Raw genomic sequence first — 18,204 nt, 5'->3', positions numbered from 1 at the left:
GTTATGTACAGAAGGATGCCATATAGCTGGAATATTGCCGAGAACTTCGCAAAACTAAACTCGGCTTATTCAGAAACCAGTACCGCAAACTTTACAAATGCCCAGTAATCCCTTATGGCGTAATTTCAGAAATTTTGCCACCAAAATATTATATTTCTGGATATGAAACCTGAATATTTTTGTAGACATACGGGAATAAACCAACGTGTCATCAACCACTGGAAAACAAGCTGCAAGAAATCAAAGATTCAAAGCCATCCAAGAAAATCATCATATATTCCCTCTCCGCCTACACCACCCATAATTATTCGTTAAGTCCTTTTCATCTAGTGCCCTGTTTCCACCAGTTATCATACGATCTATTATATGGTCTCTGATACAGCCTATCAGTGATTTGAGTACATCCGTCGTGTGTACAAATATTTCTCTCCCGTTAATGTTTGGTTCCCTATTTCAGTATTCACAATGACGGGAGAAGTTATTTCACTGTGTTGGCCACATGTGGTACACAAAAGTATTTTGTATTGAAATGTTTGAGTTGAGGTATTTTAGTTCAAGCCCTTCCACGTCGTGACAGAAGGTAAGGATACCAATGTTCTATCTTTGCCGTGCATGATTTTTAGAGAAATGTGTTCAGTCATATTCTCCCACTGTTCATTCTCCAAAACCGATTCTGTCCAGTTTTCGATCACGTAAAGTAGGGCTAAAATGCAAAATAGTAGCACTGCAGTTTAGCTAGCGCAGCGCTAAATGGCATCTACGGGCCAATATGCCACGGTTTATCAGCTGTATAATCACATATTTAGCATGGGAGAGAAGCACAATTCCATGCAGGTTTCACCTGATTTGTGCACTACACAACCCTGTGCACTTAAGAACCCACCAATCCGTTGGTAAATGACCAGATGGTGGGCAGATGAATACGTGAAAGCACCTAGTTGTACAGCAACGTGCAGTAAAACTTGGAGAAAGGAATATGACCATGTCTCCCAGTCCACTCAGTTGTGAATGAATAGCTCGTTAGGATGGGAAATCCACAATAGTGAGTGAGGAAGTTTGATTTTATGCTACTTTTAGCAATATCACACAGAGGACACTAGAAATTGGCTACACACATTGTACCCTTGTGATGAATCGAACCTGGGTCTTCAGCATGACAAGCAGTTCCTTTAACCACTAGACTACCCCACCACCCAAAAGCCTCGTTAACTTGGTGCACCTTGTGGTTACACGAGTTGTAGGTTCTCCAGGGAGCTGAGATTGAAAATGTGATGTGTCACTGAGATTGACATCCAGTGATCGGTCACTGAGACTGACATCCAGTGATCGAGGAAACAACAAAGTGCCTTTGATCCGCGGCCCTGAATATTGATACTATACAAATATTAGTATCATGAGTATGATGATGATGCACTTTACTGGGTAACCATTTTCTGATTTCAATTAGTACCTCTTGGTGGATGGTACCATGGGGTGATGTATGATCACAAATTATTACTTGTTTAACTTTTATGTTTACTTTTCTGCACATTATGATGAAACTTGTAACTTGATAAAATGTATGTACTGTCAGGGAATTATATTGGATATAAAGGATAGATGGCGCATACTCTGCATTACAACTTACCCATAGAAACAGATGCCAACTACTCTGATTTTAGAGAAGTTACTCCGATTTTCAAACACAAAATCTATTCTCCGATTTGTCTGTAAAATACTCTGATTTGTAGAAAATACAAATATGTTTATAAATTTAGAATGTTTGAAAGAATTTTAGTAAATGGCTGTATTATCTGGTTAAGTATGCCCAGAAATTGCATATTTCAAGCAGACTAAATCTATTTTTGTTGGGGATGCCTCCCCAGACACCCACTGTCAAAAGGGTCCCGATCCTCCTCTCACACTCACCCCTAACTAGCACTTTCAGGGCTCAAGAATTGCTTTGGGCAAGGCATGACTCCGCTTTCATTTGATTCAGGGTTGGCATCTCTGAAGAAATATAGATAGATGTTCTCAAAGCATTGTAAAGGGGTGTTTGATCGGCAAGTCGTACGCAACCCTAAGAATCATGATGACGTGTTTAAAAATACATTGTGGTTTTAATTACCTGACATACCCTTGAATTTTTGTGCCAACCCTATTTTTTTAAGCTTGCTGAAGCCTGATTGAATGAACAATTACATATTGATAAATGTGATATTAGTTCATAGTTTACTTCAAAGAAAATGTGAAAAAAATGTGAAAAAAAATCCAATCCTATCTACCTACCCTAAATCAATAGAACTAAAGAATAGTAAGAGGTGTAATCAAGCCATAGAATTTTTTTTTATTTTGTCTTAGGATTAGAAGTGACCTGCATGGAATTGTTCTTCCCTCACATGCTATTCTGACATACTATTACAGGATTTTACATGATGTGTAAGTGTTTAGTCCGTTTGGCTCAAAAGCAGACCGATGAATTGCAGTGTAACTCAAAAACTAACAAGTGTAACATACTCAATGACACGCTGATCAAAACCAAAACATCATACATCAAACAACTCTGTGAGGTTTTTGCAGAATTTTTGTCCTGACAGTAAAAAAGTTGTGTAACAAATTTTCATGAAAATATTAACACAGTTCACTGTTTATTACGAGGGAGGAGCACAGAGAAAGATACAGCCAGGTATTCGAGAAGTGCACAAGTGCCGAGAAAGATTTATACTCATTAACCTGTGCTGTGCTGTCTCCATGCTTCCTCGCACACCTGGCTGTCCCTTTGTAACTCCTCCCTTGTAACAGATAGTGAACTGCGTCAATATTTTTAATGATAGTTTGTTAAAGAACTTTTTTGTTATAAGGAAAAATGTTCTGCAAAACACAGGTGGAGTTGGTATGATGTTGTGATTATGATCAGCGTTTCATTGAGTATGTTATGTTTATTAATTTTCGAGCTAGACTGCAATTCATTGGTCCACTTTTGAGCCAAATGGACTATAGGTCCAGTACAGACAACTGTAGAGAATGGACACAGTAAACAGATTCACTGTATCCTGAATGAAACATGATATTATTCATCATACTCACAACACATCTATGACTTTGCTAAGAATTTGATTTTTTTTATCAGAATAGTTAGGTGCATCATTTCATCCACATCAGAGTTCACATTAATGCAGAAACATGCATTTTTCACTCAAAAATAATCATAAAACCATGCAAAAAATATTTTGTTTTTGGACACATAGATTCTGATCTACATAATTTTAAAGAGTACCTTAAACCAGCAACATATAGACAAACAGTATATTTCAACATGATTCAGGATTGTACTGAAAATCTCACATGCGAAAGATTTGGACTGCATATTTATAATTTTATTTCTGCACACACTCGTACTAAACCTACCGCTGTCACTGCACATGTCCATGTTATTAGTTATTCATTCCAGGCTCTAAAAGCATTATGGCAACCTACAGTTCTCTACACTGTTACTTCACAGGACCCTCATATTCCCCTCAAGGACCCCCACTAAACTAATTAGGGGTGCTGAGGACCCCCATGTTTGTGAGTAGAGAACTGAAATACAGTGGCTTTAAGTTCCTGACTCAATCACATGTATTTTTATGTAAGATTTCACAGCAGTACTCTATCAAGAGACAAGATGAAAAGGACCCTTTCGAATTTATCTTTGTCATCGAATGAGAATTTACATTTGCACCTTTAGAGTTAGTAATGCCGTGACATAGTAGCAAGGTATTTTAAAATTCATACTCATTCTTACCACCCAAGATCAGTGTCATACACAGGTATCAGGCGCCCATGAGTAATATATTGTGATAATCTATCCAGGCAGCTTGAGAGGTTGGTAGCCTAGTGGTTAAAGCGTTCACTCGTAGTATTCCAGCTGTATGGCTGCTGCCTAGATAGTCAAGTCTGGACCAGACAATCCAGTGATCAGCAACATGAGAATCGATCTACGAAACTGGGATACCGTAACACGTGTCAACCATGTCTGACCACCCAATGCCACCCAAAGTATGGTTTACTGAACGGGTGATTAGTCTGAAAAACAGGAGTCAGTACTACAAAAGATCCTATCCTATTCACTATTTCTGGATATCCAATTTCTTTCCATTCCTCTCCCATCATCATCATCATCATCATCATCATCATGAGTCATTCTTTCAGCTGCAAGTCTGGCATAAATTGATGATCACAAACTGATGAGGTATTCACAAGGCCTGGTCTAAATGATCAAATATGGATTTCATCCTCTTTTATTTCATTGCAGCATTTCCATAGAGGTGTTTGAAATTAAATCAAGCAATGGAATTAGATGATTGATAGCAGCTTTTGACTGAACAATTACATCAAATAAGTTTCGATCCGAAAGTCTATCCTTGTCTTCAGTCTGCTAACCCCAGGAACACCATGATGACAAAACCGACACAGATGGGAACACACATCCTGCCAGTATGTCTCATGCAATATCCCGTAATTCATCTTCACATGTGCACATATAAAAGAAGTAATTAGTTTTAGGAAATTAGTACTTTGTCCCCAAAGTAATTTCCTGTGGCAGTGTAATGTAGAAACATAATTTCCTATTTGTTATTATGTCGCATTGCGTGCACTGTATTAATAATATTATTATGATACTGTTGTGCGTAGTGATGAGTGTGCCATCTATAATCTTGCACATTTCAGTGTGTTTACTGAGCTACACTGTTTCTGTCATCATAAATCTTGCACATTTCAATGTGTTTACTGAGCTACACTGTTTCTGTCATCAATAATCTTGCACATTTCAATGTGTTTACTGGGCGACACTGTTTCTGTCATCAATAATCTTGCACATTTCAATGTGTTTACTGAGCTACACTGTTTCTGTCATCAATAATCTTGCACATTTCAATGTGTTTACTGAGCTACACTGTTTCTGTCATCAATAATCTTGCACATTTCAATGTGTTTACTGAGCTACACTGTTTCTGTCATCAATAATCTTGCACATTTCAATGTGTTTACTGAGCTACACTGTTTCTGTCATCAATAATCTTGCACATTTCAATGTGTTTACTGAGCTACACTGTTTCTGTCATCAATAATCTTGCACATTTCAATGCGTTTACTGGGTTACAGATCTTGTAAATCTTGATCTGTTTCTGACAACAAATTATTCTTGTAGACCCCTTGGAATCTGAAACAACAGATAAAAATTCTGTAACCATTTAACAGCTGTAAATATTATAACGTGTGTTCTTTTGGCAACACATATTTGTAAAACAGTGTGTCAAACATGAAACATGTCATTGTATTCCATACACAGGGACCTCCTCTGCTGTGGAATCCTTATTCTTCTGCTGTGGAATCCTTACTCCTATGCAGAATCCTTACTCTTCTACTGTGGAATCCTTATTCTTCTGCTGTGGAATCCTTACTCCTTTGCAGAATCCTTTCTCTTCTGCAGTGGAATCTTTACTCTTCTGCAGAATCTTTTCGTATTCCGCTGCTGAATTCTTATTCTTCTGCTGTGAAATCTCTACTCTTCTGATGTGGAGTCCTTACTCTTCTGCTATGGAATCTCCACTTTTCTGCTGTGGAATCCTTAATCTTCTGCTGTGGAATCTCTACTCTACTCTTCTGCTGTGGAATCTCTACTCTTCTGCTGTAGAATCCTTACTCTGCTGTTGCCAAAGCCTTATTCTCCTGTTGTGGAATTCCCTCTCTTTTGCTGTAGAATCCATACTCTTCTGCTGTGGAATCTCTACTCCTCTGCAGTAGAATCCTTACTCTTCTGTTGCTAAAGCCTTATTCTCCTGCTGTGGAATTTCTACTCTTCTGCTGTAGAATCCGTACTCTTCTGCTGTGGAATCTCTAGTCTTCAGGGAATCTCTACTCTTCTGCTGCCTTACTCTTTTGCTGTGGAATGGCTACAAGAGAGTCTCCACCATTTTGGTGGAATATTGCTGAGTGTGGCAATCAAGCAGTCAGTCAAATTTGAGAGAGCTGCCATCCATGTATTAAAGCCACAGTGTTTTTGGTAACATTGTGAAAGATTTGCAATGAAAAATCCACTCAAATACAGCTACAGCAGCCCTCAAGTTATTTTCAAAGAATCTACTCAATTCCTGGAGCATCTGTTTGAACCTGTACAATCTTCATGGAAATTAGTTCATGTCAAGAGCTATATATGATGCATGTACCTAGCTCAACTGATGACATCTCAGTGAGCTAGCACTGTGCCACCATGAAGTCTTGGCCGGTACAGGCAGCCACATGTACATATGCATGCACGTCATCATATGAGTGTAATATTTTCATGTAATTGTACTCTGCTTACTGTCCGAAGACTAGTTAAACGTATCTCAAATTACAAGTTACATTGCTCACCTTCCACTTGTCTAGCTTGTGCACTGGTATTCTCAAAATATTCTTACCACTCCAACTAAAGTCTCAACTCTGTGTCAGTTGAACTGAAAACAATTCTGAATTGCTTGTATGTTTGTGACAAGTGGAAGGGGAGTAGTACAGTAATATGATTCAAACATCAGTGTGTACTAGCGATAGCTCGAAATGTAATGTTTCCCTTCAACAAAGGTAATTATAATCATTTACTGATTTTACTGACTTTTTGCTGATTATTATACTGATTTGAGACTGTATGTCTGACTTTAATGACTATATGGCACATATTACACTTGAAGTTGGAGACTTGATTTGGCCACTTTGTTTGGGCTTAATATCTGCTGTGACATGGTTGATGTCAAGACATGGCTAGTCACCACAATGTCAAAGTAGGACTGATATAATCAATTTGTTCAATCTGACCTACATTGAATTATGGCGACATTGTACTTCAATTCTGTAAATTGAAGAAATGTTGTTTTTTTTTCTGAATACAGATTCAGTGAGGAAGGTTATCCTGTTTAATTATATATTCTGTTGGGATTCTGCATCAGAAGGGTTCTCAGTATCACATTTTGACTCCTAGGTGCCAGATGCTGGACTCCCTGTAGACTAGGTATTCAAGAAGAACACAATTACTTGGTAGCAGACACTGGTCTTCCTGTTGACTGTGTATTCGAGAAAAGGATAGGTTTTCCTTGGTCTTCTTGTAGACTAGCTATTCTAGAAGAGAACAGGCCCCTGGTGCCAGATGCTGATCTCCTTGTAGACAGATATTCTAGAAGAGAACAGGTTCGTGGTGCTAGATGTTGGTCTCCCCATAGATTAGGTATTCTGGAAGAGAACAGGCCGTTGGTGCTAGATGTTGGTCTCCCTGCAGACTAGGTTTTCTAGAAGAGAACATTTCCTCTGTGCCAGATTCTAGTGTCCCTGTAGTCTAGGTACTCCAGAAGAGAGTAGGTCCTTGGTGACAGATGCTGGTGTCCCTCTAGTCTAGGTACTCTAGAAGAGAGCAGGTCCTTGGTGACAGATGCTGGTGTCCCTGCAGACTAGGTATTCTGGAACGAATGAGCGAGTGAGCGAATATGGTTTAATGTTGTTGTTGGCAATGATCCTGCAGTATCAGTGAAAATAGGCTTGTCATATTGTACTGTGAGAAACTGAACCAGGATCTTCAGCGTGACAAGCAGACGCATTAATCACTACTGAACCAGAAGAAATCATTTCGTCTTTATTAGTCCAATAAACTTACGTTAAATGAGAAAGTTAACACTTCAACATGGTCCAGTAAACATCATGATAATCAAATGTCTTACATGTCTTTATGGTTTATGTGCAGACTTATGTGCAGATCCAGGACTGTGTGATGAGGACGAAAGAATGTATATATTTTCTTAATGAGCCAAAGACCCTTTTAATATGTGATCATAATCGCCATTTAACATACACTTGGCTAATTGCTAATATAGCCATGCTTCCTGAATTTGATTATGCAAGTGATCGTGCAAATTTGTTTGCAGTTAATTGTTCAAAATGCCGACTGTGTTGGCGCTTGATGTGTCGCTGTCCATGAGCAGGCCAGTCTTCACCCCTGACAGTCAGGGGGAGTTTCAGAGGCGCCATCTGGCAGTGCATGGCATAAACCATCTTCTGGACTACATGGCTGTCAACTGCAAGTTAGAATTCACGTCCCTGGTAGGTGTCAATAATCAGTAGTGTAATGTGGGATTGCCATTTGAGCGTGCACAAGTGCATAAATACAGGTGCTTTATGACCATTATGATTATTTTAATTATTTATTACTGAGTGCCCAGTAACTTGTTAATATGAAGTTTTCGTTTACTTCTATATTGTTACTGACCTATGGATCTGTTAATCCCAAATGATTGGGCTTGTCCAGATTGCTGAAACTATGAATTGTTCAAGGTTTCCTTTTGGACTATGTTACTCTATAGATTTTTTAAAATAAAAAACTAATTTTTGGACTAAATGTATTTCTACAGTCAAACTGATATTGCATTTAATGGGCATGTTGTGAGGATCTCTGTTGTGCAGAGGTTTATTGGTATCAGGGATTTACTTGGGGTGCGATATAGGCATTTTCTCACGTCAGTTGGTGTAAGATCGCACTGAAATTTATCTGCAGCGATTTAAAATCACCTTCTGCTCACCTTCATGATTAGAAATGATAAAGTGTTTAAATCTATTTTATTGAGAAAGGCTTTGTCGTTATTTTGTTCTGTCAAAGATATTCCCGTTAATTTTTACCAATATTTAATCTTTGAAACATAACTTCAGGTACAGAACTCCGAACATCATTACAGGGTGCTGTACAAAGAGTATAGTAAACTCGCAGTACCGTGTTGTTTATGCACTGTGTGACGCTATACAGAGTTCGAGTTCAGAAGTTGTGTTCTGCAACATCATGCCTCCCAAGAAACACCTGCTACCGAAACCATCTCATTCTATACTAAGATTTGTAAAGGCGACTTGGATCATGAACAGTTAAATCTGATAAGATTTGAAAAAATCTCATGTTTTTTATCCAATGTGAGATTTTGTCTCATATCATCTCTGAGCCAGGTTTATCCCTGTGGTATTTCATTACCTTTTTCTTTGATAACCTGAATGCCCTGATCTGAATCATTTCTCCAGAAAAGTGTAGGACATTTGAAGGCCATACTCATTTGGATATGACAGTTATGTGATGAATAGTTTAATCAGTATAAACTATAATGACATGTATCCAGTGTTTAATCAATTTATGTTTTGTAACTGTTGTCCATGACTTTCTCCAGTCTTTGCTTATTGATTATTACTACAGATAATTTCTTTTCATTTTGCCTTAAGCATCCTCTGCTGCTTTTTATCTTTGCATGTTATGAAGATATCATGAACATCTAATGGGAGAGTTCTTCTGAAATCAGCAGATGTCACTGAAACTATGTTCTTCATATGTCTATGAATATAAGCATATTAAGATTGAAAGGCCAGTGAATTCCTGGTTCAAAATTAAGTGTCACAGTGGCTTCACTTCATCCTACATTGTGTAAGTTATGGGTAAATGTTTCTGACGACATGTTTGTTTTATGCAGGTGGTGTTTTCTTATCTTTGGGAACAACTGGTGACTTTCACAAGGGACTTTGACTCCATCAAATCTTCTCTGAACAAGATAGAAATATTCAACAAGACATGTATTGAAACTGTTTTGAATGGTATCAAGTCTTTGGTTGTGGAGGAATGGAGTACTGTGACACCATGTCAGGTAGTAGCAGGAAATTAGTACTGTGACGCCATAGCAGGAAATTAGTACTGTTGACAGTTGTAATCGAGGCGAGGCTCTTTTTAACTATATTCCCAGAATATGCATAGTATGAATAAGAAGTCTCATTCAGTGGCAGCTTGCACACCAAAATATTTCTTGGAGCAGTTATATTGAATGAAATGTGAAATTAACTGTCCAACAATATAAATGGCTATTGGACACCACAGCCAGTGTACATGGCATTGAGTCAACAACAGGTTTTGTATTGATGTTGGCCAAGGTTTGATATTATTTTCACATGTATTTTCATAACCCCATGCATTTTGGGATTTAACAAATATAGAAGTTACATATATAGAAGATCATTTTCTTTTCATCTCCAATGGTATCTTGTTTTTAGGGAGTGAAAGCAATTATTTAGATTGAGAAATGGTTGTTCTTCACTCTGTTTTAGGTCATATTGATAACAGATGGCAACAGTGGTATTGGCCAAGGCTCATTGAAGGAATCCCTTCAGTTCAAGACACCTGACGACAAGTTTCCTCTTCCGTTTCCGTTCCCATGTAAACTTCACATTGTATGTGTTGCCAACCCAAATGATCCTGACTTGCAGAGTTCTCTGCCCTTGTATCAGAAACTCATTGACATGAACAATGAAGGTGGAGAAATATTCATTCCAGAATCCAACATAACAATGAAATCAGTAGAACAGATGTTTCAGAAAATAGGGGAGACTTTTTATTCTCCCTACTTTGGAACAATCCAGTGTGGAAATCTCAAGTGCAACATTCAGCTGCTTCCATCCCCAGAACCACTCTCCAGGTAAAGAGATATCCAGCAAACATCAAGGAGATGCACAGGACCATGGTCCGCAAAGTGACTTGAACACCAAGGATTTGTAACTCTCATATATGTAACATATGCTAATGATAGTAGTGGCAGTACAGTTACTTTCTGGACAGTCTGGTCCATGTTCCACTTTTTGAAGGAGACGGACTGTTGCTCAACATTTTCATCAGCAGATTATCTGATCTAATCTAATATATACTGAACAGCAAAAGAAACATAGTTTTTGAAAAATGAAATCTCACAAAAGTGAGAGTTCTTGTTTATGTCTTCTATTTGAAAACTTGACAAAAAACCAGAGTTGTGTTCAACTGTTCAGTATATTTACCTCACATTCACTCATAGTTACTTGTCAGTGTAGGGGTAAGTTCTTGGTTCATTGGACCCGTGAAGGTCCGGGGTAGAATAGGCCTTTAGCAACCCATGCTTGCCATAAAAGGCGACTATGCTTGTTGTAAGAGGCGACTAACCCAATCGGGTGGTCAGGCTCGCTGAACTGGTTGGCACATGTCATCGGTTTCCATTTGCGCAGGCTGATGCTCATGTTGCTGATCACTGGATTGTCTGGTCCAGACGTGATTATTTACAGACTACCAATGTGGCTGGAACACTGGCGTAAAACTGGACTCACTCACTCACTCTTGGCTGATTGGAACCAAGTGCTGAAGAATGTTATTGTTGCTGTTTAGTTGCTTCTCTTTGCCTCTGTCTTTACATCCACCAACTAGATACAGGGCTATATTGCTGACAACTTGGATGGACATTCCCACAACAAAAGTTTTATATTTTACTATATGGCCTCCATTACAGACATATTGCATTTTTTCCATTTCTTGTCGTGTTACCAGTGATGCTGTGGGTGTTTTTGACCAATTAATTATGTCCTTACATTTAATATGTGAAAATTACACTTTTTTACTGGTTTTAGGAAAATGAATGAATAAGATTTCACAAGGAAGTGTTTCGTAACGCAGTAATGTAGGAGTGAGGAAATAGCCTTACACTGATAGAAATTGCATATTCTTGGAATCGCACTCATTCCAATTAATTTTTAAGGAATTAAAGTATCTTCTGTCACCTGACCAATAATTTTGGAGGTGCAGAGTTTCATAATTATTGGTGACATGTATTTCTGTCTTGAATGTTCCTTTTGTGAAAACGTGCACTATAACAAAGCAACTGGAAAACAAGTATTACACTTTTTGATGTCCAGTGTTGTTTACATATACATTCACATATACAGGTGAAGTGTTTTATATTTATGAAATTATATATATATGCAAAATATCTATACAAAATACTGTATTTGGTGGGGGGGGGGGGGGGGGGGGTTCTTCTCAAAAAGACCTTAGCCTCAAGAATTCGCTCCTTAAAGTTACTTTTATGTAGTCCCAGAAACATCTGTGTGTCTGACGTTAAACCTTTGCCAACGGTTGTATCTTGAAAATAAGTCTTCAGAAATGAGAAAACGTTTCCCTTTATTTTGAACATCTTGGTATGTCTTCCACAAAACTAGTTATGGTTGCTGGTTATACCATAATTGTATATATTCCACAAAACTAGTTATGGTTGCAAATGAAATGTGTACCATATCAGGTTGGACTAGGAAAATAGTATAGTGCTGGATGCTAATGATAGTTGAAAACAGATTCAATTCTACATATTCATTTATGATATCGTCACATGAATAATGAATGTCTAAGCATCAATTAAACCTATGTAGTGTATCATGGCTCACTGGAAGGTATTTGTTGGTATAAAGGCTTGCTAACAAAACTTTTAAACTGAATGTGATTTTTAGCAAACCTGTAAGTAAGCAAAAAGTTAGTAAGTTTTGAAGTGTTGTGTTTGAAATTGCAATGATTAAAATCACACAATTCTCTTTTTTGGAATGTCTTACAAAATGACGTTTGATGACGCATCTGCTGATTTTTCCAGGAAGAATGCAGTGGGAGAGGATGAACAGATCGTCTTGAACAACAACCTGGAGGTGTGCGGTTTCCTTGATATTGCAGATGTAGCCAGTCCCCCCACCATCTCACGTCATCTTGTTCTCCCGACCATCCCTAAAGACAGAAGCAAGCCTGCTGATGGTACGTTCCCAATCAGTATGTACTGTGCTTAATTTACCACTCAAAAAGATAGGGGATATTCCATTTTGTGAGCATACCACTAGCCAAGGCCAATGCACATGCGAAAAAGTAATATATGTCCATACGTTTGAAACATTTGCAAAGGAATGGAATAAATTGTAACATTTTCCCATAGTTTCTCTTCACTAACAGTTTCTTTCTTGGCAGTATCAATTGCATTTTATCAATTTTGTAAATCCAATATCCCCTGTGTTTTGCTGATTGGTATACAAACATTGTCAGTAGCAATAATATCAAAGTAAGATCTGGAAAACCATATCTCAGATCAAATTGCACCATATTTCATGTGAATAATCTGACATATCACTAGATGTAGGTCAAGGTCAAGGTCACACACAGTAAATTCCATTAGTGATTGCAGACAATGTACATTAAATGGGTGTGATAATATTAACTCAGTGTTACCTAGGACATTTGCATTTATGAAGTACAGATTATTATCTTCTGATGCCAGACAGTGATTATATTTCAATAATGAGCCATTATATTCTGCAGGGATACATTGAGTTACAGATGAACTGATCACTATGTTAATAATGCATTCCTCGGAAGGTGGAACTGCCATGATTTATGCTCATATGGCTCTTTATGTCTGCACTGCAGTGAAATGCTTCTTATGTAGAAGTCAAATGTTATGTCCAAGTTAAGTACATGTCAGATCATAGACATACGACAGTGAAAACACTTTACATACTTGAGCCATCAGGAACAAATATGGTCAAACTCAACACCTGCATTATCTTCCTTCATCCTGTGTAGGGAGAGTGCAATAGCCTAGTGGTAAGAGCGTTCTCTCACCAATGACACAGGTTCAATTCCCCATATGCGTATATGTGTGAAACCCATTTATGGTGTCCACCGTGGTGATATTGCTGAAATATTGCTGAAAGCTTTGTGAAACCATACTCCCTCCTACACTCACTCACTCACTAGTTTTGTCTGTCTGGAAGGAGGTTTAAAAAATTCAAACGACAATTTTTGCAATACAGTTGCTTTCATAAGGATGAAATTTCTGGCCACTCAAAGGGAAGTAACTTTGTATTGTAACTTTGACATTTTACACATGAACAAATCATGTCCAGTTTGTCTGCCTCATCAATACTTGCTCTCTTGCTGTGTATGCATTAATTATTATAATTATAAATAAGGGATGGAATTAAATCATTAGTTAGTCTTCTGTGCTCATGATATTAATCACTGAATTGTCTTGCCCAGACTATACAGGCAGTATATCAGTGACAAGTGGTGAGTTTACAACTTCATCTAGGGTTAGAAGGTGTTCACCTTGCTGCCTTCAGCACATTCGTATTCCATCCTTGCAGAAAATGGCAGCAAGGAAGGGAAGAATGGCAAGCCTACAGGCGATGAAGAGGAGGAGTTGGATGATGGGAAGACGCCGTCGTTCACAGTGCTGCTGCATGGCAGCCTCAAGGTCGAGGGCATGGTGGCACTCACGAAAGTTGGGTAGGAAAAATTGTGAAACACAAGTTTATTTATCTCTGCATGATGATTATCAAGTTAGATTGACAGCCTAACTGTAGCCAAATTATTATTAGTTTTTTCAGGCTGTGATATATGCTACATACAGTGTTGTTTCAGGTCAGATTGGTATGGGTGTGAGATATGTACTATATACCACCACGTTGTTCCAGACCTGGCTGGTATGGGTGTGAGATATGTACTATATACCACCACGTTGTTCCAGACCTGGCTGGTATGGGTGTGAGATATGTACTACATGTGTATATACCACCATGTTGTTTCAGACCTGGCTGGTATGGGTGTGAGATATATACTACATACCACTGTGTTGTTTCAGGCCAGACTGCTATGGGTGAGAAATGAATACTAAGTACTATTATGTTGTTTCAAGCCAAATTGGTATGGGTGTGAGCTATATACTACATATCACCATATTGTTTCAGACCTGACTGGTATGGGTGTGAGATATATACTACATATCACCATGTTGTTTCAGACCTGACTGGTATGGGTGTGAGCTATATACTACAAACAACCATGTTGTTTCAGACCTGACTGGTATGGGTGTGAGCTATATACTACATATCACCATGTTGTTTCAGACCTGACTGGTATGGGTGTGAGATATGTACTACAAACAACCATGTTGTTTCCGACCTGACTGGTATGGGTGTGAGATATGTACTACAAACAACCATGTTTCAGACCTGACTGGTATGGGTGTGAGATATATACTACAAACAACCATGTTGTTTCAGACCTGACTGGTATGGGTGTGAGATATGTACTACAAACAACCATGTTGTTTCAGACCTGACTGGTATGGGTGTGAGATATATACTACAAACAACCATGTTGTTTCAGACCTGACTGGTATGGGTGTGAGCTATGTACTACAAACAACCATGTTGTTTCAGACCTGACTGGTATGGGTGTGAGATATATACTACAAGCAACCATGTTTCAGACCTGACTGGTATGGGTGTGAGCTATGTACTACAAACAACCATGTTGTTTCAGACCTGACTGGTATGGGTGTGAGATATGTACTACAAACAACCATGTTGTTTCAGACCTGACTGGTATGGGATCATGTATTCCTGGGCTGACAGTAAGAAGAAATCAAACCTAATGCTGGCTTTTTTTTACCCAGGTAAAATTGTTTCCAATTTTATTATAGAATTTGTAAACACTTGATATCCCTAACACCGTCAGGGCAGTTGGGTTATATGTCATGAATACTGGTACATGTGTGATACAGATCACTTACAACACAGTGCCATCCGAGCTTTTCACTGACTGTAAAAACACCCTCACAGACACAATGGTGCAACTTGTAGAATTCATTAAATTTGGTTTGAATAAATGGAGATGAACAAATTACTTTGTAAGCATATCCTGTGAAAATATAATGTTATGACAGTGTTATTTCATCCACGGATGATGTCTGACGATCGGGTCAGTAACCTTTGTGTGTTGTTAGTCCTTTATGATGCAGTTATCACATTCTTTCTTTTAGCTGGTCATATTACCAGTTTGAGTTTTGAGTTTTGAGTTTTGAAAAACTATGCAAGAAGGGGTCTTATATTCATGAAATCAGAATGCTGGCATCACTAATATGTCAGATGCAGATGTGGACAATAAGAGAGGCACTTTTTCATTGGAAAAAGACTACACAATCCTGTTCTAGTTTTATCCAAAGCCTAAGACTAAAATATGGCAATGTTATTGTAGGTATGGACACAATAAGCTGGCTGGGGAAGCTAGACAATCTGGCCCACGTGTCGGAATTCTCTGAATCACCGTACGGGGAAGATGACAGTAAGACCCCATTTCCTGTTCGACCTGGAGACAAAAGAAGCTATGCTCAGAGCTGTGTTGTATGGATCAAACCATCAGGACTTCAGGTACAAATGTTTACTAGTATCCCATCAGTACTCTACTCTGAAGATTCAAACCTTTGAATGGCTGATATGGTAAGGGAGGCAACTGATGTTATGTTTGAGTTTTCTCCCTTCGTTGATGTGGATTCAGTTATTATTTGGCATCTCACACGGTTCTTGTCCTTGCTGTGCATGTAGTGATGGCTGACAAAGCTCAGAGGCTGACAATCTGAACTAAAGGTTCAGTATTTGGAGATAAATTGCACTTTTCAGTGACGATGAACTTCAGTGCAATGTAGCTATCAAAATATACTGTTTCAGTCAGGGGTTCTAGTTGTTATTTGATAGTTGTTCAAACTTATGGCACATGTTTGTTTTGTGATAATTCTATATGCATGTATGATGTATTTGAACTACCTTTCTACCCATTTATTGATGGGACTTGTGAATGTCAGGGTTAGAATATTGGAATTCGGTAACCCATGCTTATTGTAAGAGGCAAACAACGGAATCAGGTGGTCAGACTCACTGATTTGGTTGACACGTCATTTGTTCCCATTTGCACATATCAATGCTCATGCTGTTGATCGCTGGATTGTCTGGTCCAGACTCATTTATTTACAAACCGCCACCATATGGCTGGAAAATTTCAGAGTGCGGCTTAAAACTAAATCACTATTTATTGATGGATGACTGTGTTACAGGCTGACCTACAGAAAGTCCTGCGACATGCACGGAAACTACCAGAAAAACAGCAGCAGTTTTATAAGGTTGGTAACACACAATCAGGAACACTTCATAGTGGATGTTTGAATGCAAATATATTTCTACCAATATATTTCACAGCCAGGCTGTGCCTGTTATCAGACAGCCAGAGTATACCTGTTATGTTGACCAAACTGCTAGGTTGTATCTTGTATTTTTACCTTAATGCCAGACTGTACCTGTTAGAGAATATTACCTCAGTGTTTGAATTGTCTGCCTGCCCAACTGCCCAGGTCAGGTTATTTTCAACACAGACTGCCAGATTCTTAAATCCACCTGCCCGATGATCAGGTTTAAAGTTAGGTATGTATTTGAAGATATTCATAATATTTCAGAATAATAAATAATTATTAATTCAGTGATGAAAATAAAGTTAACAAGTAAATTAGTATTATTTGTGGGCAGGTAGGTTTTGGTCAGGGCTGGCAATTTTTACAGCTAACCAGTCCTGAGTTCTATACCCTGATTACATGAAGTTATTGATAAGTTTATCATTTACTAGGAGCTGAACCGGATACGTCGAGCAGCCTTGGCATTCGGCTTTTTGGAACTTCTGGATGCAATGGCCAGCATGTTAGAGCGGGAGTGCACCATGTTGCCGGGGACAGCGCACCCAAGCGCCGCCATGCAGCTGTCTCACGCAGCCAATGCACTACAGAACCCCTCAGCCAAAGATGTCTCCACAACGATTATGCCACTGCAGACAAACTTCAGCACTGACGATTAAAATCACTACAGTGAGGATGTGTTTCTGGCGATGAACTCTATTCCTGAAGCTGCTCAGACAGAAGGTGCTATATGATCAACTTTGAAGTTTCATTTGTAACACAGGAAGATAACTAAGTTCACACACCAAATGTCTGTGGATTAATGCTCATGCTATCATTCACTTGTTTGCCTGGTCCACGAATGAGTAACAAAGAAGGCTGTATGTGACCAACCACCCTCCAAGAGTTTATGATCCTTCCTCATTATAGAGATGTATTGTGTCGCCAAGGAAGATGGTCCTCTGTGGATGTTTGTGTACATTTACATCATTACAGTGAAAGATGCATGAGATCCTGATATTGCATCAGCCATGATGAATAAATCATTTTATATATCATTTGTTTCTTCAGGAATTTTTTGTAATGAACTGTCAAATTATATCATTTGCCATCTGCCTCACCTGTACGCATCAGACATTGTACTGTATTACAGTGTATATGTGTAGATCAGACCAAACAAGGAACCAGTGTGTTGTGGGATTTGCAGTTCTGCATCACAGAACAAAGAACAAGGGAGCATGGTACAAATCAATCATATCGCTAAGCTGATCATAATTCCCATACCTTAATATAGACTTACAGGAGTCTTAACATTGAGGTTGTTTTGTACCTCTGCACTCAGACTGTTACAATCACTACAGAATTGTACTAA

The 18,204-nt window shown here is 38.5% G+C and overlaps 1 protein-coding gene and 1 long non-coding RNA gene across 3 annotated transcripts in view; one reads left to right on the top strand and one right to left on the bottom strand.

Annotated features, from left to right (window-relative positions):
- LOC137278448 (uncharacterized) overlaps positions 1–18,204 on the bottom strand; it is a 106,045-nt gene that overhangs the window by 80,876 nt on the left and 6,965 nt on the right. The window lies entirely within an intron of this gene.
- On the top strand, positions 444–17,891 carry LOC137278446 (integrator complex subunit 14-like). Its single transcript, XM_067810776.1, has 10 exons — positions 444–580; positions 7,911–8,085; positions 9,486–9,656; positions 10,111–10,478; positions 12,441–12,595; positions 13,978–14,119; positions 15,211–15,290; positions 15,872–16,044; positions 16,725–16,790; positions 17,288–17,891. The coding sequence occupies exons 2-10, from the start codon at positions 7,924–7,926 to the stop codon at positions 17,510–17,512; spliced, it is 1,542 nt and encodes a 513-aa protein (XP_067666877.1). The 5' UTR covers positions 444–580; positions 7,911–7,923; the 3' UTR covers positions 17,513–17,891.

The sequence above is a fragment of the Haliotis asinina genome, chromosome 3, assembly GCF_037392515.1.
Source record: "Haliotis asinina isolate JCU_RB_2024 chromosome 3, JCU_Hal_asi_v2, whole genome shotgun sequence".
In the NCBI taxonomy this organism is placed as follows: domain Eukaryota; kingdom Metazoa; phylum Mollusca; class Gastropoda; order Lepetellida; family Haliotidae; genus Haliotis; species Haliotis asinina.
The sequence above is the reverse complement of the archived record's forward strand: the minus strand, read 5'-3'. Positions and strand labels throughout refer to the sequence as shown.